General features: G+C 36.6%; 2 protein-coding genes across 2 annotated transcripts; one reads left to right on the top strand and one right to left on the bottom strand.

Annotated features, from left to right (window-relative positions):
- Positions 1-51: 51 nt before the first annotated feature.
- On the bottom strand, positions 52-27789 carry LOC126369506 (opsin, ultraviolet-sensitive-like). The gene is made up of 3 exons (XM_050013954.1): positions 27195-27789; positions 2504-2634; positions 52-1228 (listed from the first exon to the last, which is right to left on the bottom strand). Exons 1-3 carry the CDS (start codon positions 27758-27760, stop codon positions 195-197), a joined length of 1731 nt encoding a protein of 576 aa, XP_049869911.1. The 5' UTR covers positions 27761-27789; the 3' UTR covers positions 52-194.
- LOC126369549 (uncharacterized) lies at positions 4119-5171 on the top strand. Its single transcript, XM_050014036.1, has 2 exons — positions 4119-4347; positions 4835-5171. The coding sequence occupies exons 1-2, from the start codon at positions 4185-4187 to the stop codon at positions 5110-5112; spliced, it is 441 nt and encodes a 146-aa protein (XP_049869993.1). The 5' UTR covers positions 4119-4184; the 3' UTR covers positions 5113-5171.

Below are 27789 nucleotides of genomic sequence, written 5' to 3'. Positions count from 1 at the left end.
ATTCACAAATAAGTTAAATAGAAAAAGGAAAACGTTTTTTGTCACCTTTAGATCTGTCTTTATTTAGTACTTAATCAGAATTTCATAATTTATCTTTGACCTAAGAAACTTCCCAATTGGTTGACATAGGTAGTGATTTGACTAGAAGCTAATTAGGTAATCTACTATAAGTAAATAATGCACATTTTATATTCTTAAATAATATTGCTGTTGGATGACACTTTGCTTCTGGATGATCGTCGGTGAAAACTTTTCTTTTTGGCGAACTGTGGTTTCGCGTACCAAGAGGGCGGGCTGACTACATTCTCCTCAAAGCTCTTCATACTCATGCTCCGCTGTGATTCTAGCCGCTCCGACACTCGCGATGATACCGTATTCACAGGTTCAACCGCCTTCCCCTTCAAGTCTTCATTCAGGTACGGTATGTCTTGCATTTCTACCACTTCCACATCCGTGTCACTCAAGTCTCTGCTGGGTCGGTGTACTTTAGAAGCTTCAGTATATCCGATGGTTTTCATCGTGCCACTCATTCTCTTAGATTTATCTTTGAATATCATTTTCTTAAACTCGCTACGGAATTTCGGATGTGTTATTATGTAAATGAAGGGATTTATGCAGGCTGTAGTTTTACAAAATAATGCGGGTATCATAGAGGATATTGGTGTAATAAGGTCCTTTTTTCCGAAAATTCCAAGAAGGGCTACAATGGCGTATGGCGTCCACGATATAAAGAATAAGGCTATGACGGCAATTACAAGAAATGCTAGTTTTATTTCGGCTTTACGTTTGGCTTGCTCTTTGACGTGTCTGGAGGACAGTCGTTGTTCTTGATTTTTGGCACTGACGTTTCTGTCGAAAGCTACGACTCGGAATATGCTTAGGTAGCAGAACGAAATAGTGCAGAAGGGGGCAAGCCAGGCCGCGCAGAAGAAGACGAATATGAAGTATCGCGGCGCCTTGTCTTCTGTGAGATAGTCGAAGCTACAGCTGGTGAGGTAGCCCTCGGGGACGTAATGTCCGTAGCCGATGTCGAGTGCGGGGATGATAGAGAAGACGCCGGCGTAGAGCCAGGCGGTGACGGCTAGCAGGCGCGCACGCACGGCGGTGAGCGCGCGCAATGGCTCCAGCGGCCGCACCACGGCCCAGTAGCGATCCAGCGCGATGGCCGACAGCGTCGCGATCGACGTGCATCCCGTCAACCCGCCGAGGAAGCCATATATTATGCACCCTGTAATCATAAACATTACATTATATATATATACATACATACATACATAAACTCACGCCCGTAATCCCTAATGGGGTGGGCAGAGCCACAAGTAATCAAAGACAACTTGCAGCCACTGTTGATACGATGTCTGTGGATGTATATATATATATATAATAAAAAAAAAACAAATGAAGTATGAAAATCTTTATTGGGAAGTAATATAGTGTCCCTCAGAACAATTCAAACAGAACCACCGAAGATTCCCTGGTTTATTGGAACTAGGATAACTCGAGCCTATGCTTGTAACAAGTTTGCGCCAGTAATCTGGATTCTTTTATTTGATCGAAATATTTTGTTACCCCATATGAATTTAAATGATATAAACACTACCCCTACAAAAGAAAAAGTCATCAAAATCGGACCTGTCCCTGGCCAGTTAGAAGAGAAACCCTTTATTGACTCCACTAAAATAAGCTTATAAAAATTAAAGAATAAAATTTGCGTAAAAAACAACAGGTTATAGTCGCTTAACGACGAAAGGCTTTATTTCAAATAAGGATTAAATATATATGTATAGTGTAGTAATACCTACCTATACTATATCACTTGAATTGGAAAGGCCATATCAACAAGACATCAGTAAGTTGTCTAGTTTCATTTATGAATTGTATGAGTTAAAAAGGAAAAAACAGACCTTCAAATAGCAACCTGAGTATACCATGCTTGCATAAAGCACAGTTGGCTTCATTGTGGTATAAATCTTTAGGACATAGTACAGATGCAAATATTTATTCATACTACAAAAAAAATTTATTAGAATTTTAGGTAATATAGGACAAAGGACAAGCTATAAAACATTTTTTATTAAATATGGAATCGAAACCTTAACGTTACATACTCGAAATGTGTATTTTCGTTAGGAATAACATGAATTTACATGAACATGTTCCCCCAATATACTCGACCGAATAATTTAAGACCTCGCAACGCACTGGCCAAACTCCCTTCCCATTTGAAATTTGTATACTTCGGCCCTCACTCTATGCCCGTTAGCATAATTATACAATTAAGTACGTAAATTCATAACTGAAATCGACAAAATATTGCTGCTAATTAAGATAAGATACCTATATTGGTAACGTAAACTGCCCGAAACATAGAGCAACACGGACCACCACGGGCCCGGAACGATGTATTCGAAACAAGTTTCAGAATCTAAATATAACACTTATTCTTTCAAACAGTTCATATTCCCAGTGATCTTGATTGGGCCTGTCTATAAAGCAAACTTACCAGTTTTCCCCAGTGCAGGGCCGAGGTTGAAGGAGTTGAAAATGAAGACAGGAGTCTTTGCCAGCATGAAGAAATCGCTCAGCGCCAGGTTTGCCACCAGGATGTTGCCTGGAGTGCGCAGGGAGCGACACCTGGAATCAAAATACATACTCTATTACTCTGAATATAATGTCGACTTCGATTTACTTCCATATTAAGTAGCAAAAAATCTGAATTAGGTAATTCGTTGACTGCGCAGAATTATAATTACAGTCACTTGGACATTTACAAGTATTTCAATATAAAGGTTCAGTACGATCTACTCTGTACCGGTGTGCGTGTGTGAAACGATTGATGAATGTGGAAGAAGCAAGAGAAGTGTGTTAGGATAGAAGTATATGGAATTCTATAGTCTCTGCTCACCCAGGTGGGCAATAGGCCTGAGTTTATGTATGTATAGTCAATAGAAAACAGACGATCCTAGTCAATCTGGCTGTCAATAGAGCTACTTAGTGCTATCGAATCCGTAGAATAAAATTATATTAAAGGAAAGTAAAACACCAAAATTAAACTCTTCGGGTAGCCAAATTGCGCCTATTAGGTAATAGACGCAATTTGGCAATAAGAAGGTACTTGCTTATTTATCGTCTTATTTGATTTTCTACCCTGATTCTCAGTAATCCAAATACTTAATGAAAGATTTCCAAGAAGGATCGCTACGTGATCGGCTTGCGAGTATCTGCTAAGAAGACTTGATGCTCTGAAGTTACCAAGCGATATTGAAGGGATTAACGCATCTTCGCCGTTATTCTGTTAAGTAGGTACCTACATCGAGTTTGAAGGTAATACCTATATAGGTACTTAATTTATATATGTACTTAATTTAAATCTAAGAGTATGCAAAACTCATTCCAGTATCCAGTATCCGCAGAAGGAAATTTAAGCTACTTTAGGCATAGTCTACGAAAATAAATTTAGGGTGAACTTTGTAAATTTTAATTATCGATAGCGATAATAACAACATTAAATTAACAAAACTGTGTGATTAACAAAAATATATTATTACTAGTATTGAGAATAAGCTCCCGAGTATATTGCTAACTGGGCTAGTCAGAGATACAACCATTGCATGATGCACTAAGTGAACCCACGTTTTATCGAGCTACCCAAGTTAAGTAAGTGAGGTTGCTTGAAAAATTTTGATACACAATTGCCCTAATACACTGCTTACTGGTATAAAGTAAAATAAAATAATTATTAAGAAAGATAGCGACCAAATAATGATTTCTGATTTTCGACAAAGTAACGTAGAAAATCTTGAAAAAGGTACAAAATGGGTCATATCTCCTAAATCGTAAATAATCGCTGGGAGTGTTTTTGGTAGCCAATGAGCTTCTCTGTCTAATTTTTCTTTTTAAACGTGAAGTTAAAAATATTATAAATTATTTAATAATTATATTAAAATTAAATTAAATTAACTATTTATTAATTTTATTATTTAATTATTATTAATTTTGTATTTAGTTTACTTATTGCCAACTGTTGTGTTATAGTGTTGACACACAAGGTGTGTTTTCGTTACTCGTAGTATGAACTCCGCTACTTACCCAGGTGATATGTTACTCGTATTATAAATTGGCGTGTGTAATGTATTGCGACAGTAATAGTCAATTGTGTGCCATCGCAAACGAAGCTTATCGAGATGGCAAGGAAAGAAATATTGTTAGTATTATTATTTACCTGTACACTGGTTTGTGAATATCCTGTCTCCTGTTTAGATTATATTGTGGATGAGATAAAAAGTCTTCAGGATATATTATTCTCGGGTAAAAGTGATGTAACAAAAGATGACGATAAACAAACAGGTACGTGGCTTTTTTTCTGACATTCTAATTTGTTAGCGTCTGGTACATATGCATTCTAGTCCTTATAATTTCCATCTACGTAGGTAACTATGCTGCATAAGAGGAATACATTACATAAGGAAGATGTGCTTTGAACAAAGCATTATGTAATAGAAGATATTTTTAACTTTATTATTTCTTTACTAATGTTTAAGAGCATCGACCAAAATTATATAGGTAATCTATGTTATTCAGTAACAATAAAAAGATAGCAATATTGCTTCTGAAAAAACAATTCATACATACTCGTACAGACATAATTCAACAAACCGCCTCCGTAAGTAATCAATATGTTACACTTATAACAGCAGCGGTGCGTATCAAATGTAATAAATGTAAAAATATTTTGTAATTTTCCTTACGAATTAGTAAGATTGGTTAGTTATATTTCCTGTTATCACTGTTTTATTATATTCAATCTATAAGATGAAAATTGAATCTTTTTCAGAAAACTCTACCTCGACTTCTAACACCAACTGGGACTGTTCTAACTCGACACTCAACGTCCGGAGATGTGTGTTAGTAGGAAATGTAACCAAGCCTGAAACTTTAAAGGTTTATAAAGATGAGACAAGTGACATGAAGATCCCAAGCAAGCCACCTAAAGGAGTACTTGGTGACTTTTCACCTATTAAGGAAAACTGTTCTCTCGATGAAGTGATTGCGAAAATCGAGAAAAAGTACAAAGCTGTGTTTGATTTTATTAAGAACGCCTTATCGTTTTAAAAAGGTTAGAGGTGTTTAGTTAATAAATGTAATCTAATTCAATATATATAAAGTACCTACTGGAGTTCATTATTTCAAAGTATTTCTTGAAAAGCAAGTATGCCAAGTATCCCTTCTGTTCCGTGTTGCTTTCAACAGTGTGACTGCGGACGCTAGTCTATTTCCATTTCACCTCCGATTTTCGCTGTACAAACTCAAGAGTAAGTATATTTTAAAGTGACCTAAAAGTGTCGCTTCATTCGGAATGCAGTTTACATTCAGGTCAGTTTGCAGTTTGCACTTACCGAGCGATGGTATGTCGGTATTGATTTATAACACGTAAGACTGGGTTCAATCCTCTATGTATAATCTGGGATTGTGGGTCGACGATCAAAGACTAATGAAACCCCAGCGTTTGCCCGCAGAACCGCGAGACTGATAACCAGATGAAAGAAACGTTGGCGCAATGATTGATTGGTAGGTAGACAGTGTGATTAGTATTCTTTGTCGCTATTAATATTGTTACTTTCCCGAATAGAAGAAACATGACTGTTGCTTATAATAAATATGCCTACTTAAGTATGTTCTTGCATCGGGCGTGGTAGCGATATATTATTCTTAATTTTAAAGTAGTTACTCGCACGTTAAATACCGTTCACGGATTTCTACTTCATTTATTTTTTAGTTTAACCGAAAAGTCTTGGCTTGTACCTACTGTGGCATCTGAAATATGAAGAGCACGGCAAGCACGGTGGGCACGGCGGCCTATGGTGACCTGTTAAAAAGCGCCTTAAGATATTTTATACCTATAAACACACACAAACCAGAAATTGAAAAAGTTCTAGAAATTATTATAAGTAGATTGAATAGCTTTATCTTTTTACTTCCTGTTGTGTCGGACCCTTGTCACGAGCAGAATCGATTTTGCTCTTTTTACGGCATCCATTCAGATGGTTTTACAAGTATTATTGAACGACCCAAATGAACCCTAAAATTCCCGGACCCATTGTCTTGACAAGCCGAGTGACAAGTATGTAAATAGCTGTAGGATAACGATTACAATAGAGAATCGAGAAAAATGAATTTTCAGGGTGTCAAGAGCAGGCTGCAAGTACTTAGTCGTATCACGGTTTGTGAATCTGCCCTGTCCACCCTAATGTGACTGAGTAACGAGCACAATGTTGTGTATGTTAACAAAAAAAAGTGTTGAGAAAATAAATAATTGAATGTTTCTACTTTTGTACTCTGCTTAAGGGATTTATTTTACAAAATGATAGATTAATGATTGTCTTCCGGCTTATACGAGATAATTTTCTGACAAATAGCTTAGATGTGACTGTTTTCTTTGAAAAAAGCCTGTTTAAAATTAATTGATTTTAAGTAGTATTATACTTAAAATCAATTAATTTTAAACAGGCAGTGGACTTATACGTATATACTTATTTCAAGATATGTCGATGTGTCGTGTGTATGTGTGTGTGTTGAAATATTATGTTTGTATGTTACCACATCTGTCAAGTAGCAAAAATAGAGAAAATACTACGCCGACTCAAATGAAAGCGATCACATTTTATTTCTATTGTACTTACTTACATGTGGCATAAAGAGCATTGCCATGTCAAACGGTAAGTTGACGCCACGGGGTATACTGTTAGTATTATATTGGTTCCTTAGATATTATACAACATTTGAAAAATCGTATACAATAAATTACCGTGAGAGCTAAAAAAGGGATGTACACATAAACCCACGTCTACAATCCCTATCGGAATAGGCGGACTACATGGTGACATAATATTGAGAATTTTTTTTTGTTTTTTTTTTTTTTACCTTTGATGGGTTTGCTCTTAGCCCCAGACTTGCCCGACAACATTGACGAGGCCTAAGATGGAGCGAGCTCGCCCAGAAGGTGCCTGTTCACTCTGGCTTTGAAAGCACCCAGGTTATATGCATTCGGAAATACAAAAGACGGCAGAGAATTCCACTCCTTAGCAGTGCGCATAATGAAGAACGATGCGAAGCGCTTTGTGTGAATAGTTGGGATATCCACCAAATAGGAACTGAACCCGGCCGAACGTCTGGAAGTCCAAAGATAAAAGGGGGCTGGTGGAAAGAGCTCGTGTAGATCACGGGCACACTGTCCGAAGTGCAGTTTGTAGAATACCGACATACAGGCGACTTTTCGCCGATGTGCTAAGTTCTTTTTATTTTTAAAGCATAAAAGAAAAATCCTCCTACCTAATGTATACATATAGAGACAGGCTTGACATGGTGATCAGCCCATCATCATCGTTATAATGATCTTCTTCTATCGTGTGGTTTGTGAGGTGGATTACCAACCCCATCAACCCTGGTGTCAGGGTTATAACTGAGCCGCTATAAGCCCCTGACATGACTCATGTAATGACTGCGTACTTACATCAGTAAGTAATAACCGGGACCAACGGCTTAACGTGCCTTCTGAAGCACGGATAATCTTACTTTTTGGACAATCAGGTGATCAGCGTGTAAGGTCCTAACCAAACTAGGGATCACAAAGTGATTTTTGTGAGTTGTCCCCACCGGGATTCGAACCCGGGACATCCGGATCGTGAGCACAACGCTCAACCACTGGACTACAGAGGCCGTTGTGCCGTTGTTATAATGATGGAATCACATCATTATAATAATTGTGATTAGTACATTGTAACTTTCACAATAATATATTGGTATCATATGAGCTGTTGAGTAGGTAGGTGCCTTTTATGATACTTCGTTCGCACTTTTGCTATTAATGAAAAAATACTAAATCATTTGTACGATTTCATAAAATAATTTCCTATAGGTAAGTAGAAGGCTACATAATTCATACTACAGAATTATAAACTCTCGTATTTACGCATGAATGATGATTCTGTCATGTACAAAATTGATTGTACCTAATTACATCGTTATTGTAGGTACCTGTGTCCCTTCCCCCGTATCAATTACGGGCGCTTTTTATATGCATGTTCAATTTAAGAAGGAAAATTAAGGGTACCTGCTTACTGAGTGTCCTTAGTGCATAATCAGGGATTTGAAAAGATTAATTAGTGATAATTAAGGCTCGGCTCGGCGCGGCTGCACAACTAAAACACAATTCGCACAACTTAGGTGCACCTATAATTGTTACCTGCTTTCCGTAAATCTTGAGTTATTATCCCACAAGCTGTTATCGTACTGATGGAAATAAATAATCCACTTACGCGTTGTATTGTGTCTGACAAAATAATTCTTTATTATCTCCCTATTATAGCTTATAAGTAAGCAGAGAGGAAATGAAACGTAACTTAATAATGTATACAGATTGGAATGTCTATTTAAATACTTATTTAGAAAATCAAGGGCTGATTGGAAAAAATCAACAGGAAAATGTTGGGTTTTTAAAACTACTTAAATCTAAAGCATTGCTAAAACAGTAGATTGATAACGTAAGGTCAGTGACGTAATAACAGAAATAAAGATTATATTATATTTTTCGGAAATATTTGACATTTGCTAAGTTAAAATATTTGACAATGACCAGCAAGACGCGGCTTTATGTAATATTATGTCAAACTTGATTCACAATTCTCAAACTCACTCATTACCTATCGAAATATGGCCCGACTATATCTAGTTACATAAATTAATCAACATCGTGCAGTTAGTAGTATACTAAAGACGACAGACAGAGAGGCATAAAGGAAAAGAAGAATAATCAGAATTAACATATTAATGCATACAATGTAGAGGTGGAAAAGCTTTTGAAATGTGAACCTTCCTCAGCCACGCCGCATAATAAGTTTCTACGCTAGACAGAGTAACACAGGATACTTAGTAACTAAGATGCGTGCTAAGCATGCAAAATTATGTTTATTCAACACGATGCATTTCAAAAACGATGACGGTTGTCAAAATGTAACTAATAATTTAATTGAGTATATTTTACATTATAATTTATTTAAAATCAGAAAATAATAGCATCGGCTTCTCCAAATTGCCATATCTACGTCTAAATGAGAAAATGTATATAGGTAATGATGATTACATATGACTATGGGGGCATGACAATCATTCTAGAAGAGACACCAGCGCAGCGGCCCGAACAGGCGTACTCTGGTTTGCATGCTAGAATTTCTTTGGATTCGCTCTTTTATTTTAAGACTTTCTCAATGACAAACTTCGCCATTTTGTATCTTGGAACTTATTGTAGGAGAAAGGACAAAGAACACACAGAGAGGCGTTGCCAAAGCCAAATTCAAAAACTCTATTCTCTGTTTTAAAGCCAAAGCAAGTTTAAGAACGTTTTCGTTGTTCCAAGAATATTTTATCAGTAATAATCCGTGTTGTGGAGTTAATCAGTAGTCGGCCATTAATTAATCAGTACCCGGGCGTGAAAGTTAACAAGTGCTCATTTCAGGCGCGGATCCAGGAGTCAATTATGGGGTCGCCCGTATGCTTATTTCAATCTGCCTTTATTTTGCTCAAAATCGAGCGTGTGATTTTTTTACCAGCATTTGATCTAACCCCAGCCAGATAGCCTAAGGCAGCCACTGTTGCTAGGGGATCACACCCCCAACCCTACCTACTAGGTACTACCTTTTAGATCCGACTCTGGCGCTCTTTTCAAACCACAAGAAGTTTCTTCAAGTTCGTAGCGCACCTCGTTTGCCTTTCGCGTTAATTTAGCAGTTGGGCTTATACGATTTATTGTTTAAGATAACTTGGCCAGTTTTAATTAGTACCTATCAGCTAGCAAGGAATATTATAATTCTAGATTTCATTAATTATTCGCGAACTTCGTTTGTCTGGAACTTGTTCGGTGGGCTATGTTAGGTTTTCGAGTCTGTTTTACGTAAAACACTTAGTACCTACCAGTTTCCGCTGAACTGTCAGATTTACAAACGTATAGGAAAGCGGAGTGTTGTCGGTCGGTTTATAAAACATATTAAGTACCTACTAATAAATCAATTCAAAGTAGATACCCATCATATACATACATAAAAAAGTAGGTAGGTACATTCTGTAATGCCTGTATATCTTTAAATTAATACGGAGCACAATATCATTTATTTTCTGTTCTTTGTGGGATATAAGAAGAGTATAATGTTTAACGTATTACTAAAATAACGTGAAACATTACGTAAGTTACCGAGATGTATCGTAAAGTCTTAAGGTAAATATGAAATCGCAGATATTTGAAAAGAAAATGTTCTTTTGAAAATAAAAATCTATGTAAGTAGGTATTACAACTTCAACTATTATTTTTTCACATTTTTTATTAAGTGAAACATAATGAGGTATTAATTTACCTTAAATGCAGTTTTCACTAACACAGTTGGCTTGACTATAATAGACGGCGATACGGCTCACTACCTATCATGTTGGTCTAACAGAAAGCTCGTTGATGTGTGGGTAATTAGTTTATCTTGTGATGAATGTACCTCTATTAATGATATGCTTATGAAACACAACACCTCGTAAAGGTCATAATAAAGCATTTTACCGTAACGTGAAACCTGAAACGAGTTTTTCATTTATGTTTAATATTGTATAATATATAAATTTAGGAAAGTAGAGTTTAAATTTCAAAGTAGAGATTCCTTTATATTTTAGAAGACGTGCGTCTAATATATATGAAGAATGTAGATGTTATATGTATGTATGAACGTGTGGAGGAGAGACCTGTGTAAGCACGTACAGGTAACGTAGGGAAGACAAGTGTCTACTCAGGACTTGGGAGTCGGGAGTTTTCATTTGTTTTCTGCAATTTATTGTTCTTTCCACCCTTTCATTTTATTTTCAAGATATTCTTCAAAGTTTATATAGGTCGCAGGCTTATTAATGACAGATCCTTACTATTCTACGCACATACATTATTCCTATCGGGGTTGGCAGAGCCCCAAGTTGTCAGAAGACGACTTGCGTTCTTGCTTAGTACTCGTAATGGTGAATGAAGATAAATAAATATGAACTGTAGTATATATGTTACTTTAAAAGCCCGAAGTACGGCAAATCTTAAGATTTACCGGTAAATACTAAGATTTACCAAGTGATGATGGTAAAACTCTATAGAAAACTGTCAAAACATTTTAAAAAATCGTCACACAATCAACATTTAAAAAAGCAATATTACAATTTAACATTTGCGCATTTAAAATACCAAAAAATGACAAAAAGCAATATTTTTTAGATAAATTGCTTCGATGTGGCCATTTAACGCCTCTGGTTAATCTTAGGATTTACCGCTGAGCCATGGTAAATGCGTTTTTTGTCTGTCCTCCTCCTCGGGTCGATTCAGGGGAGGCCTGTGCCCACCAGTGGGACGTATATGTGATGTTTATGTATGTTATTTATGTTATGATGTAGGTATGTCTATTTTTTTTTCGTTCCAATATAATCGTATCAGAAATCAGAATCATTTATTCAACGTAATTATTTCATAACTAGAGGAACACATTTAATATCAAGCATCTTTATCATTTAGGTAATTCAGGTATTTTATTGTAAAAACGTTTATATAATCCCAAAAAAACATGAATGTAACTTACTTAATCTAGAATTTTGGATAACTATTTTATTTTTGTTCCTTGTACTGTAAATACAAATTTCACAATTTCTTAGAAATAGAGATATTTTTTTACGGACATACATAGTGTTTTCATAAATATATTGTCTTGCAACAGTCAATATATAAATTTCTTTAAACAAGAGTCTTTTCAGAGTCTTGACATCATCATCATCATCATTGGCCTTATACGTCTGTTTCAGACGATTGACAACGCAAATTATAAATAGTGCGAACTTAGCTTGCCTGCTACACAATATGTGGGCCCCATTGAAGTTTTGAATCTACAGTAATTCCTAAGAAAACAGTGTCTTTAACAAAATCTAGTTTATCATCAATTTGTATGTTATTATTTACTTTCTTTACATTAGGTAAAACAAACTTTACACTTCGGTTTCCTAACATTCTGAACTAGATTATTTACTGTAAACCAACTTAGAACCTGCAACAGGGCGCTGTTTGCTTCGTCTTATTCCTTTAGCTTTCTGTCAAATTTAAATATGAGATATTAATAAAATTTAAATTAAAAAACTATGAACCAACTAGTTTAAACTTAGTCAATTTCACATTGAAAGTTTAGTGCGTGTACTGTAATTACGTCACGAAGTGTCAGGAACTTGGATGCGGATTGTATCATCCTATAAGTCACTGTATAGCAAGATTTAATTAAGATGCAGTATATGAGATACGGAGACGTGTTGGTCTAGTGGTCGGATGTAAGCATTATAATTTACAACAAGTGGTTTATTGGCGAATGAAAACGTCGTATGTAAGTAAACCTATGTACCTAAGAAGTTTGGAAAGATTTTTGATGAACAATGGAAATTAATGCCTGTTAAAATAGCTTCGTTCTGTGTGTGAGTGTGAACTGTCATCTAATTTACTTAATTTTAATTTTAATTAATCCCAAGAATAAAAAAGTAATTTAAACAAAATATACTGACTTCAAATATGAATAAAATTTTGTGGAATAGGTACAATTTTAGAATCTGAATCACCCAACAACCTTTGTTACCTGCAAACCCTATAAATGCTCAACCGAGTTATTTTACCTATCACAACCGATGAAACATGCAGTTGACCGTTATTCTATTTGCGCCGACTTCAGAGTAATTTTGTATGGAACAAAACAAAAATATTGCATGAACTAATAGATGATCTCTATCGGCTTCATGTTGCTTATTAACACTGACAAGAGCTACCTTCATACATAAAAGACATCAATGAGTTCATTGTTATTGTTAAATACTTAATAAGAATTTTATTTTATGAGAACTTTCGAACTACTTAGCCCAATAAAACAGTATTATTGTGATACGATTTGTACATAGTTTGTGAGAAATTAGAAGCCCACAAAGACATACGAATAAAGTGCAGTTCCAACAATATCCTCTTTTTTTGAAGTCGTTTACAAACACGTAGACCTAATTTTATAAAAAAAAAACATAAGTAGCTGACATTAGCCAGTGCTTCAAATACTACTAGGTAGTCATTTTCCGAAAAAGAAATACCTTTTTACTTTTTTTAAAACAGTTATTCACTCGCTATCCAGCTAAATCTCCATTCAGCAGGATTCTGTATTTGTCACTACAATTCAGTTGCCATTCGGAATTTTGGAGAGAACGAGCGTTTTCGGCGGCATCTACTATTCTTTATTCAGAATACACCTTCGAACAACGCCGTTTTTCGCCGACGTTTTGTCGAAGAATTCAACTACGACCGCGGGAACTGAATAACATAGCAGTTGCAGTTAGACGATACTCTTATACTAACTCAGTACTACATACAATTTAGTTCCATTTTTAACTAAGCCAATGTATTATACGGACGGAGTAGGCACAGGTCTGTGAAAAATGGTAAGAGAGGAGGGGAAGGCCTTTGCCCAGCAGTGGGATCTTGAAAGCTAGATTAGATTACAATTTATTGTACCTAATATGAGTTTAAGAGGGATATTTCAACGTGCAAAATTGATTTAAAGGAAAATCATAAAGTTTAAAGCATCGTTACTCAAATACGTGTAGATTGACAGCGCATGTGTGAGCGACGACGAGCTGACTTTGACAAATGGAAGTTCATAAGTTTCTTCGCTGCACTTTAAAGATAAAAGCAGTCCTCGCGGAAAAAGCAACAATAGCACATTCCCTACTAAATAATCTAAAAGCGTATTTTACTCCCCGAGTCTCAAAGTTTAAAGGCAAAATTAATTTAAATACTTTTTTATTGGTATTATAAGAAATAAATAAACATAATGCCTATTTGTAGGAAATAACAATTAAATTTAAATTATAAGTACCTACCCAGTATCATCAATGTGTCAGGATCAAAGCAAATGGAATTCCATAGTCTTTGCTTACCCCGGCGGGAAATTGGCGTGAGTTTATGTATGTATGTACCCAGTATCATAATAAAGCTTTAAATAAAATAAATTCTAAGTCTTTAAACTTTGCATTTAAGGAAAGTTAAGGATAAAATTTTTCTTATCTTACGACTGAAATACATTTAAATATTATAATTCTATCATCAAATAATATACTTAGTAAGTAACATTACAGACGGAGATACGGATACTATCACGTCGGTCTAACAGAAAGCTCGATGAAGTGTGTGGTGTACCCCAATTGCTACCCCAATTGGGATATAGTCACGAGCTTATGTAACAGTGTAGAAAAACAACAAGTAGACGTTTCGTCTTTAGGTGTGTCTTAAGATCACAATAAATGTGATATTCTCTATTGAAGGGTTACATCTCATCGGCTACAAACACCAATCACATTAGATCGGACGGCGTTAGTTAGTGGAGTTTCATAAATACAGCGCGGCTCCTACTGAACCGTAAAAGGTAAACTATTTTAATAAAACTATACTTACCAACTTGACTTGTAAACCCGGAATTTTAGGGCTAGCTGAAAATAGCCATTGTTATTGTTACGTTCACTATCATTACTTTCTTGCTCCAGTGGATTTTTCGATCATGTGTATAATTTTCGCCCAAATAGCTCAATACGATGGAAATAGGCCAAGATAAAGAGAGAGAATCGTTGTTGTGGATACGGGACAAATAAAGTGATTAGTTTCACGCTTTAACTGAGGAGACATTTTTATTCGTAGCTTTTGGTGAGCGACGTTATAATTGGGCCCAATTTTCCCTTTTAGACGATAGGCAATAATCAAAAAATGGATGTGCTAAATAGCACATTTTTTATAGAAATTTACATCTTTGATAACGTTTTTTATTCCTTTATTGTCTTTGTATTTTTGATAATATCTTGGCCAAAAGACTTCTTGAAAAATATATTGTATCGCATAACGAAACAAGGTATAACTCGACGCTGCAAGTATTATTCGTATTATGTACCTCCGGGATTTAAATACATATCACAAGCCGACAGTTTGAGCAGTGAACTAGTATAGTATGTAACTAGTAGGTAACTGTCGACAACAGCTGCAACTTCCCCGGTCAAACTCACGGATCTCCAGTTGCTAGACTTGACTCGCACTCCAAGGTATTACTTCGGCGGTATTCTGACTCTGACACTGAATTTGACTTCAGCAAACGGATACCAGTCTGTTTATACTCGTAATGTTTCTAAGATACACTTGGGCAGAATAAACTTAATGGTGCTGGATATCGATTTATCAGATTGATAAGTTTTAGAAATTACCTTTTAATTTTAATTAAAAAAATCCACTATTGTCTTCCATCTATTGTTGATTAAAAAGTGGTTCCGTAACACCGTAGGTGCCACGAAACAAGTTACTAGTAGGTAGCTGTCAAACATCTGTATTTATGGCTATATAACACGCTCAGGAAATACGGTTAAAGGATTTTGTTCCCGTGGTACGTTACTTTATTAGAAAATCGATTGTACATCCTATTCTTACTGAAGTTTAACTATGCGGAAACTTTTAGAAGTTATTTGATATCTCCTTGGCCGTTAACCTACGCCTACCATGGAAATACCACTTGACAATCTAGGAGCGCCTACCGATACTTTAAACCTCAGACCTGAGGTTTAAACTTATTTAAACACAATTGAATTCGTATGCGTTTAGAGAAAGAATTGTTTCGATTTACCTACTTTTCCCCCTTTTTGAGCAGAAGGCAAGAAAACCACTGCCCTATTTTCCCTAAAAACTAGCATGGAGAGGAATTCGACACCGACAACAGCGTGGCTCTTAAATTAGTGATGATGACTTTTCCCTTTGTAACGAAATATATTATATACCTACTTAAATTAATTCAAATGATTAACATACAAAGTTTGTACTTATATTTAATTAGTCATAAGTTAGTTATTTGACGGCTGTCTGCAGCTGTCTGTCGGACGTGATGTGCGTATTATTGTTCAATCAGATACAAATACCAAAGCGTAATAATTATAATATTACTACGGAATATTACAGTGCTTCTATTTGTGAAATAAAAACGAATGGTAATTTCCATGTTCTTCACTTATTAGATCGTGAATTCAGAACTACTTATACATTGTTTTAAGTTTACGCGGTTATTATCATAATTAAAACGCATAATAACGGGTTCTTACCGCGTTTAAAGTAGGGATATGAGACTCCCACGCGGCAAAGAAAGAGGGTAGACAGATATGTCAGCCCGTAGAAAATTATGGACCTACCTACTCCACTCCAAACTCATCAGTCATCCCGTGATCATGGCACTGAAACAGTGTCAAAATATCGGGAGTCTCATATCCCTACTTTAAACGCGGTAAGAACCCGTTATTATGTGTTTTAACTACTTACTTAGTTCGTAAGTAGCACATAATTGGTAGCATGCGATATACTTCCAATACTCGTTCAATGACAACTATGTCCAGACTATTGTTATACATAAATGGAAAATAGTTCGTGTGAAAACCCCACACTAACATACTTGTAGTCAATTTGTTACAACTTCAAAGATCTCGGCAATTCTAATATAACTTTGGTCGTCTGAAAACTTATAAAAATTGCCTGCCTCACCCACGTGTCAAAACCCTTAGAAGAAGCATTCTTTCAAGCTAAATCGGAATCTCCAGATACTAATTCTCTCGTCGCGCAGTTGAAAATTTAATAAACTATCAGACTATCACAGAAGACTTGTTTTTACTTCAAATTTATATTCTTGGTCAAGTTTCCTCTACCTCCTTATTAGCGAATTATTATTAACCTTAAAAATGTCTTAGAAGGACAAAGGCCTGTTTCGTCTTATGCTACTTTTTGCTGTCCCGAGCTTCGGTTATAATAGCGATTTACACATTTCAAATATTTCGTAATAAAATTCTTTAAAAATACGAAAAGAAACGTAATTAGGTAATTATGAGAGTCCTTACTGTTAGTTTAATAATGGTATTAATTTGCTTGATTAAGCTTTAATTAATGTGATTACAGTGATTACAGAACTTAATGGCAATTTGTAACTCATGTTGTTGTAATGATCATTTAAAAATGATGATTCATGGTGTGAACCATGACAAAACCACACCTACTGACAAAATCAAACTCGATTACTAAATCGAGTACTAAAACTCGATTACTAAAACGAACTGTCGTTTATTATATAGGTAAGTAGATATATTCTTTGACGTGACTTATTGCAGATTTACCGCAGATGGAATTTGGCCAGATTATTGCGAAGTAAACGCCCATGATGACTACTATTTCTTTCAGTACCCCGATACCCTCATTTCCTTCATTCAGCGATTATCGCTATCGACACACTAGAGTCGATTTACTCTTACAAATATATACGTAGGTAATCCTCCCACACGACGCCCTGAGCAGAAGTTCGCACCCAACTGGGCATCCTCAAGCCTATTGTCTTAAATTTTGTACCGTATAAGAGTCCTCAGCACTCCCCATTTGTCCGACAAAGTAGCTAATGCTATAAGTCACGTCAAGAAAATACCTTTCAGTTGGATAATTTTTAATCGGATTATCTAACTGCTATACTTAATCTAAACAAAATTTACGATATAACCAATTAAGACTATTCTACAATAAATAATATATTATCATAAACTCGTTGTGCTATGTTGATATTAGCGAAAATAATAAATTGTCTAATGATTTTTGAATTAATATCGAACCTAACCAAATACAATATTGACAATCGGTACCTAATCATCTTCTTTTTGATTCATATTTGATAAGATAGGAAAGTGGTTTCATTTTAAGATTGTAGGATAGAACTAAAATAATATAATTTTGACTTTGAGTTTTTTGACGATTCTACGATGAAAATTAACGATTTTTGTGCCGTTACGGAAGTATACATTCATCTTCGACGTCACTCAGGAATCCTACTTAATCTTATTATTAACTAGCTTTTGCCCGCGACTTCGTCCGCGTGGCGTGTTATATAAGAGAGAGATCTTTGTGTGTGTGGGAGTGCATATCAAATTTCAAGCATCTAACTTATGCAGTTTAGATTTTTTCATACAATTTTTTTCCCAATAACTCCCATTTTTCAAAATACAGCCAAAAATAAACTTTATATTTACTAAGGTATGCATGCATGCTAGATTGAATCAATTGATTGAATTGATTTTTTTTTTTAATTGATTGTTCATTGAGTTTTAATTTTAATACACACTTCCTCTCTTCCCTTCAACGTTGCTGTGCCCTACAGGGTCCATGTTTTAGTTCCTATGCCTATGTAACACCCCATTGTACTACATGGAATGCAATAAATAATTTAATTGAATTGAATTGAAAACATCTATCTTACGCGGTTTCGATTTTTTCATACAAATGTTTTTTTCCCGCTAACTCCCGTTTCCGTGGGAATTTTGCAATATCCTGTTGCAACTAAGGTTTAAGTTAACTAAGGTACCTGCATGCCAAATTTCAAGCGTCTAACTTAAGCGGTTTAGATTTTTCATACAAAAGGATTTTCCCGCTAATTTCCGTTCCCGTGGGAATTCCGGGAATTCCTTTCTTAGTGCACCTCTACGGTACCTAAGCTATGTCCCTTCCAAATTTCAAATGCCTACATTTAGCCGTTCAGGCTATGCGTTGATATGTCAGTCACTGAGTCAGTCAGTTTCTCCTTTTATTTAGATTTGATTTTTTCATACAAATGTTTTTTCCCGCTAACTACCGTTCCCGTGGGAATTTTGTAATATCCTGTTGCAACTAAGCTTTAAGTTTACTAAAGTACCTGCATGCCAAATTTCAAACGTCTAACTTGAGTGATTTAGATTTTTCATACAAAAGGATTTTCCCGCTAATTCCCGTTCCCGTGGGAATTTCGGGAATTCCTTTCTTAGTACACCTCTACGGTGTCTAAGGTACCTGCGTGCCAAATTTTAAACATCTTACTTGAATGGTTTAGATTTTTCATACAAAAGGATTTTCCCGTTAATTCCCGTTCCCGTGGGAATTTCGGGAATTCCTTTCTTAGTGCACCTCCACGGTACCTAAGGTACCTGCATGACAAATTTCAAACGTCTAACTTGAATGGTTTAGATTTTTCATACAAAAGGATTTTTCCGCTAATTCCCGTTCTCGTGAGAATTTCGGGAATTCCTTTCTTAGTGCACTTCCACGGTATTTAAGGTATCTGCATGCTAAATTTCAAATGTCTAACTTGAGTGGTTTAGATTTTTCATACAAAAGGTATTTCCCGCTAATTCCCGTTCCCGTGAGAATTTTGGGAATTCCTTTCTTAGTGCACCTCTACGGTACCTATGGTACCTGCATGCCAAATTTCAAACGTCTAACTTGAGTGGTTTAGATTTTTCATACAAAAGGATTTTCCCGCTAATTCCCGTTCCCGTGGGAATTTCGGGAATTCCTTTCTTAGTACACCTCTACGGTATCTAAGGTACCTGCATGACAAATTTCAAACATCTAACTTGAATGGTTTAGATTTTTCATACAAAAATATTTTTCCGCTAATTCCCGTTCCCGTGGGAATTTCGGGAATTCCTTTCTTAGTGCACCTCTACGTTATCTAAGGTACCTGCATGCCAAATTTCAAAAGTCTAACTTGAGTGGTTTAGATTTTTCATACAAAAGGATTTTCCCGCTAATTCCCGTTCCCGTAGGAATTTCGGGAATTCCTTTCTTAGTGCACCTCTACGGTATCTAAGGTACCTGCATGCCAAATTTCAAACGTCTAACTTGAGTGGTTTAGATTTTTCATACAAAAGGATTTCCCTTCACTACTCTGCTCCTATTGATTGTAGCGTGATGAAAAGTATACTATGACCTGTCCAGGAGTGTGAAGAATAATTGTACCAAGTTTCATTAAAATCCGTCCAGTAGTTTTTGTTTCTATAAGGAACATACAGACAGACAGACAGACAGACAGACAGACAGACAGACAGACTGACAAAAATTTTACTGATTGCATTTTTGGCATCAGTATCGATCACTTATCACCCCCTGATAGTTATTTTGAAAAAATATTTAATGTACAGAATTGACCTCTCTACAGATTTATTATAAGTATAGATGGTAACGAACATTGCTTTATTTTGGATTACTTACATCAATTTTGACTATTCTTGCCCACGTCTCGGTATCAGAAAACATGTTTCTTTACCTAATAAGTTAATAACATATTAATGGAAATAGGTGGTTTTTTCTATTTGCATTTTTGTTTAGTTGTAAATGAAGATGAGTTGGATCGTCCATTATATACTATGAATTTTGCTGATACGACCTTTCAGTAATATCATAATGATTTTTTCTGTTGTTAATTTTGTGTCTTTTGATACTAACGTAACAAGCAATACATAAAGAACAGCAAACAAATATTGATACTGGTGACAACGATTACGCATATATTGGCGGCATATTTAATATTATTTTGCTAGCACAACGACTCTGAAGTGTCGTTTGAATAATTATTAAGTAATCAAAATAAATTGGGGAGGCCTATGCCCAGCAGTGGGCGTCGTACGGCTGATGATGAATCAAAATAAATACGAGAATATTTCGAAAACAGAAATAAATTATTAATACTCAGCGCAATTTTGTTTGAAGATGCTTGTCATTCTTAATATTTAATAATAAATTATTATTTTCCATGACTGAATCATTTGAAATCCGAAATCTTGTGATCTCGTGGTGCATTAAATAATTACTTAGATGGATTTGTTCACTTGCAGATTTATACTGGATATAACATAGACATTCAATATCGACGATAGTGGACATTATACAAAGGCGCAAGGGCCGAAAAGGGGGAGAGCAGTAAAACTATGTTTGTGTGTTGATGGTAAATATGGAGACAATAGTATTGAATTGAATAACGTCATCATCAAATTTCCCATGCCGTCCCGTTTATCTTGAAGGACTATAATATTATATAACATTATGATTATTTAGGCAATGGCCTGAAAACCTCTCACTATTTCATTTGATCTTTTTATTTATATTAGGACGCCCGCCATTACCAATAGTAGCTGCGATACCTCTGCCCACCCTAATAAAGTTAGGGCGTTAGGTTATATTGTATGTAATAAATCTGAAAACTTGGGGAAAATACCGAATTTACATCCGTGGAACGATAATTAGATACCAGTGGGAATCAAACCAATTTCTTTAAAGGCAGGCGAACCACAGTTCTGCGGCCAATCTCGCAGATTGTGTAGCATCAAATTAAACCAACCGAAATATGTCCTGTTACGATGTCGGAGATAAATCGGCGGGAATTGTATGTTGCAAACTATATGTTAGCTTCGCGTCGACTTCTGTAAACTACCGAACACTCGTTAGAGTGTCAGAGGCTTTGAATAAGTAATATTGGTGTGTAAATGTGATTAAAACGTCATGTGGTGCTGTAACAGCTTTCAGGCTAGACAGAAACGTTAATAAATTAAAGTTGAGCGGTGTAGCTTGTATAAGGGAGAAATTACTTGGATACAGCACTTTTCGCGTATCTAGTTTATACAGCATTTAATTATTCTTTCTACACCGAGTGCGACGTAGCATGTAATAACGGTACACCGGTGTACGGTTTCATAAAGATTTCCTTCTGAAGCGTGAGGAAGATTGCCACCGAAAACTAAAAGGCTACACTGTAGTTTCAAACGATACTTTGTAGTCCCGTAATAATGTTACTAAATCAACTTATTGCGGATAGAAGCATTCCGTTTTATTGTCAAGAACGTTCCTTATATGATAATGCTACAGGCAACGGGCTTTTGTACGCTAAACTCGGGTGAACTATGTTTTCCGTAGTAAAACAAGTCGGAAAAGTTTGGTGGCTTGTTTCTATAATTTGTATTTCGTTCGTCTAGTAAAATTGTATTTACTTACTTAGTCTTCGAAAAATGTTTCATGAAATGTATGTGTAAATTCCTACGAAAGTTCGGTTTATACTCGTAGTAACCATCGCACTAATGTTTTTATTCGGTAAGTACCTAAAGATTTTATAAAGCATTAATCCTTCTTTAAAGTTGACCAATGAAAGGCTTTTTCTACCTAAATCTGACAAGTAGCTTTTGCATGGCAAAATAAACAAAGATTTTCCACAAACACATTTAGATTTCAGGTATAGTTCTAAATACTTATATATACAGTACAGGGGGTTAAAATGGCCACATCGAAGCAATTCATCTCAGAAAACAATATTGCTGTTTGACACTTACTTTTATATGCACAAATGTCAAATTGCAATATTGTTTTTTAGATGAATTGCTCCGATGTGGCCATTTTAACCCGGAGGTCACCACTTTCGTGTCTTTTGTAATAGTACAATAACAATCTCCTTTGTTTGTAACAATTAGAGTTTTTAATAGCGACTATTATATATCTTGTGCCCTTACTGAAAGTCGTTAAGGTTCGCGCCCGTTGCCTGAGATCGGTTAAATCAACATCCTCGCTTCTATCATTCATGCCCCGACACTTACAAGCGCTTCATTTGTTTGTATTCTAACGTTAAACGTTTCTACAAAAGACCAAGCGAAAATCGTGTTACGCTGCAATGAACCAGCCTGGTGGAGATTATTATTTATTTTTATTATTTGAAAGTTGTGAGGGCCGGACCGAATGCAGCCCGCGGGGTCACTGCGACCTTGACAGATCTATTGTGGCCCTAAGTCCCTACATTTAAATATCCTCCTCTAGACCGATCCGTTCGAATAGATCCAACGTCTTTTTGGGAGAAAGCTCCATGACTTCCTGGGGGTCCATTATGTGGCCCCCAAGTGTACGGCTTCTACTATGTATGAGAGCCTCGCAGCTGCATAGCAGATGTAGTGGCGTCTCATCTTCCCCTAAGCAGAATCTGCATAGAGGAGACTCGGTCAGCTCCATTCTGTGTAGGTGCTTATTGAGTCTACAATGCCCCGTGAGGGCCCGTATCAACAACCTAACCTGCCCCCTAGTGAGAGTAAGGATTTTTGATGATAATTTCTTAGAAAAAGGTCTAATCAGCTGCTTTGAATGTTTTAGGCCAACTGAGTTGTACCAAAATTTCTTGGATTCATTTCCTAGTCGCACCCCCAGATGATATCTAGAGGTGCTTTTCGAGATCCCGCAGAAGGGTTCGGGTCCGGTTAAACTTGTGCCCGATCCCTCTCTTGCGAGTTCGTCAGCAATTTCATTGCGCCTGGTGGAGATGCTATATAATATATGTGTCCTTTCCGGACAATGAGTTTGTATCCAGTTTTAAAACGCCAAACAAAAGTTCGTGTTTTAACAAATGTTTGAAACGCTTGTGGTATGGCTAAGCTTTCCCATTGGACGCACGCTCTCCATTATAGTAAATATTACTTGTTTTTTTAATTATTTAGTTTATTGCGTTTTACAGCTGAACCTAAATCTGAGAAATTCTTAACAATAAATAAATGTCTTCCAAATAAGTTTTCTTGACTTTTCAACGGAATAGGGAACCCCATGGACCCTTCTTTTTAATAAAAGCGGAGTACCTACATAACTCAAGAGGGGCAAAGCGTCAAAGGCCCGAGGAATTATCCGTGTTACTGTCTTGCAACAGAGCCTTTGTAAAAATACAATTAGCGTTTCAGACCAAGTTGTACTTTATAATTTCCTTTGCGTGGGACACCGTGGGAGGAAGGAATGTACTCTTTGTTCGACCTTTGTTTATTCGTTTAAAATGTGAATATAAATAAACAGAATTAACATTTATTATTATCGAGCCTTCATTAAGGAGACTGCACGTGTGCCTGTCGTTCTTAGTACCTAGTACATGTTGATTACCAATTAAAAATATTATACATTTAGTTCACTCGTGAAGATGTTGCAGTGAGGTATCGGTATGGGAATATACACTTGCCCAGGACAAGTGTAAATCATTCTAGTATTGTATGGTCGTCGTGTAACCGCCCATAGCGTGTCAAGGCTATATACCTATAGGCCCAAACAACTTCAATACCCATTTACTTTGACAATTTGAGTGTAAATAGTCACCAACCCATGCGAAAAGACGGGTTAAAACTATCTACTCCATGATTTTTGTTTTTATATTACTTACCCGGGGTTAGGAAACTCACAAAGAGAAAATTTAAATCGATAATACACGCTCGTCCCGGCTTGACCAGAGCTGCGGGTTCAAGTTCCGTCCGAGTCAGAATTTTTTTCAATTTCAATTTTGTCTAAGTACTCCATATCTCACTCGCGTCAATTCAAATAAGTGTCTTTACTTTTTGGTTTAGGTATTTTACATTTTGGAGCATTTGGAAAATGACGCAATATTATGTGATTTCGAAAGGCTTGAAAACTCTTGGATAGCAAAAATCTCCTCTCACCAAGTCATCATCATCTCCCTAGCATTATCCCATTTTTCACAGGGTCCGCTTAACTTGAAGATTTGACAGGTCCGGTTTTGAAGTGACTCTACTCGTGCTTTTTTGACGTAAGTCTCTTATTGTAGTTTTGTACAATTCAAAAAAGCTTAACTACTTGAGCGAATAAATGGGGAGCACTGAGGGCTCTTACACGGTACAAAATTTCAGACAACAGGCCTGAAGGTGCCCAGCTGGGCGCGAACGTCGGTACTGAGAGGATTATAATTTGAAAGAATCAATTAACTGGGCCGATAGCGATAAGTGCTGACCTTCCTTCAGCACGTCTTCAATACGTCGACCACGCCGGCGGCGGGGTCTGTATCTGTCTCGGAAGTATTTGTTGTCGCGAGCTGATTGGTCGCCCTTATCGTAATCGGATCGTTAGGATCGTGTACAACGTAAAATCAAATATCAAATATACTCCCACGCGTAAATAACGTCCTTCCCACCACTCTTACAGTGACAACACAGATTCCAAAGGATAAGCCACCGACACAAGAAAGACAACCTTATAAGACCTTAGTCTTAGATGGTAAGCCCTCTAGGACCTTAATTCTTAACAACTAGGGTCTTCCTTGTGCGTTGAATGTTACCGATGTAGGCAATATCAGTAGTCCTTCTATCAGTAGCATGCGGTTGCCAGGTTGGTCAGCAAGTCTCAAGCAGCAGTACATGCCTACCTACGACTTCCGTGTCTAATGGCTTGTCGAGACGTTTCGGCTAGCAGTTGCCTGTTCTAGAATAGGCTTCTGAGCGGTTTGTAATTACGTTCCACTCAGGTAATGACTTTACTAATTAGCGTCCCTTAAGTAGCACTTACGAGTAAACAAAACAATAAATTTCGCGGAAGGAGCTTTTTGCGTTTATAAGTAGGTACTCGTACCTACCCACTTGCACTTACGTAAAGGAATTTAATAAAAAATAACCTGTATACAACGATTACATAAAATGCATGATAATTCTTGTAAACTTGAGGGTAACAAAATGAAAGAGATTCGTATTTTTAAGTTGCTTTTAGTAGGCAAGTATTTCGACTGAACTTTGATCCCATTTATTTATCAATGTTAACAAGAAGTAAAACAAACATCCAACAACTACCTAAAGCTTAACTGAATCCATTAACATGTAAGTATATTGAAGACTCAATACGGTTGATATAAAATGACATGTGTACTTAAATAAGTAATGTTTACGTTTCCCTGACTCATTCCCACGAATGATGCTCAGATATGCAACTTTATCATAACAGTTGAGTATAAGGGGTTTTTTTAATATTAGTACTTCGTGTCAAGTGGCTTTATTCTGAATATGGGCCAAGGAACACTTCCGAATCGTCTTGGCCTTTGTCACGTTGGCATACTAATATAGTATTCATAGAGTGTACGTTCAGATAAAAGATTAAAACAGCCATGAACGATTACATAACGGAACATGACAACGATTACATAAAATTCTAGTAAACTTGAGGGTAATAAAAACCTGTGAAGGATACCTACCTACTTATTACCAAAGCCGTGATACTTAGCCCAGTTGAAAGAACGCTTGACTCACACTTGAGGTCGCAACTTCGAATCCAGCACGGGCCTAAACTTATGATTTTCGAAATCGTTTTTAGAATGCATGTTTAGATCATAAATTATTATCACGTGCTCAGCGGTGAAGGAAAACATCGTGAGAAAACCCACATGCCCAAGAAATTCGTTTTGGAGGTATGTGACCTAACTTGTATTGGGTTCGATTTCCCTTCGCGATTTGGAAGGTCAAACAGGCAGTCACTTCTGCAAAAAACCGGACCTATCAAATCTTTAGGTTAGTAAGCGGATCCTGTGAAAACGGGACTATGATGACATTTTGAAAATCTTACTTATTACCAGTGAGACAGATTTGACAATACATACACGTTTAAGTTTCACGTGAAATTATGTGACATCAAACAGGGGATTATCGTATAACAGTGGACTTATGAGATTTGTGAGCTTACAGCGTTTATGTATTATGTATACACGTTTCTATTGAAGTAGGAAACACCTTATGGGATCTTGACGATATTTGTTGTCACATACAGAGATGTAGGTATACGCAGAAGTTGTTGACGTGGAATGATGGGATTTGGATGGCTCTAACTCAGTCATAAATTATGTATAATTTTTTGCTGTCAGAAGCCAAGACCATTGAAGAAAACAAAACAGCCACTAAGAATGGAATAATTTTACAACCTACTGAGATTTCTTTTTTATAATAAGTACCGACGAGGCGCGTCTGCAGAAACTAGCGTATTCACCTACTCATATTGTTGGTGTTATCCTTTCAAAAAAGTAATACACTTTTATAATTAAGGAGGCGAGTTACACCTAGTAGCAATTCGTAGGTACTTTTTGTATTATCATACACTTAAACTTTTTCCTTTAAGATTTATTTTCTCCTGCAATGTTGAATTTATATGGCGTAAAAAAATAATAAGGGATCCGTAAAATATGATACAAGAAGATTGAATATCTTTTTGGAACGCGCGATTTTGATCTCATTTGAAATAGATATCCGGCCTTGGTAACGGTAAACCTTATTAACTTTTATTTCCTACAGTTATCGGTTGACCGGAGCCGTACCAAACTTTTTAGTGTATACTCAGTGTGTTCAATGAACTGACAGACATGCGACCAGCTTCATATTACGCTTGAACGGATCACGTGGAAAGAACAAACGAATTATACGCTAAACATACTAGTTACTAATGAGGGTCATCTCGATAAATGTTATATGTGTGTTTTGGTACTGACCTAAAGTACATTAGAAGGACGAGAGCGTTGCCGACACATCCGACAGTCATCATGGCGATGTAGAGTCCACCGAGGGCGTACTGGTGGGCTGGGTCCGGAGGTGGGAACTGCAGCCAGTGTGGGTTGATCAGCAGCAGGTATTCATCCGTGAAGGCGCCATACCACCGCCACCGCGCCACCGGCCACCGCGCCTTAAACCGCACCAGCAGCTTCTCCAATTCCCTTTCCTTCGCACCAATCGCTCTGTTATACACCACTCTCGGCACCTCATCCACCAACGCCAACGCTCGTCTTTTCACCCTGAAGCTACGCCTTTCGGAAGTTGTAGATAATGGTAAATTCCGAAGCCTCCGTCGCCGCTTCCACTGTTTTAAATTATCTAATCGCCGCCAAATAAAATCGGTTTGACATTTGAATGGTTTCAAATTCACTGTTTGCACTGCACTTTTTTCAAAGTTTTGTATGGATGTGTTAGTTACGGTGTTATTTTCTAAGTATGTTTTGACGTTGATACACTGCACTATTATGGGAATGAGTATGAGAAGTAGGTTAATGGCCCTAGTCATGTTTATGCACGGTGTGTGCGCACAACCGC

This window comes from Pectinophora gossypiella, chromosome 9, assembly GCF_024362695.1.
Source record: "Pectinophora gossypiella chromosome 9, ilPecGoss1.1, whole genome shotgun sequence".
Taxonomy (NCBI): Eukaryota; Metazoa; Arthropoda; class Insecta; order Lepidoptera; family Gelechiidae; genus Pectinophora; species Pectinophora gossypiella.
Note: the sequence above shows the minus strand (reverse complement) of the source record. Positions and strands in the feature narration are given on the sequence as shown.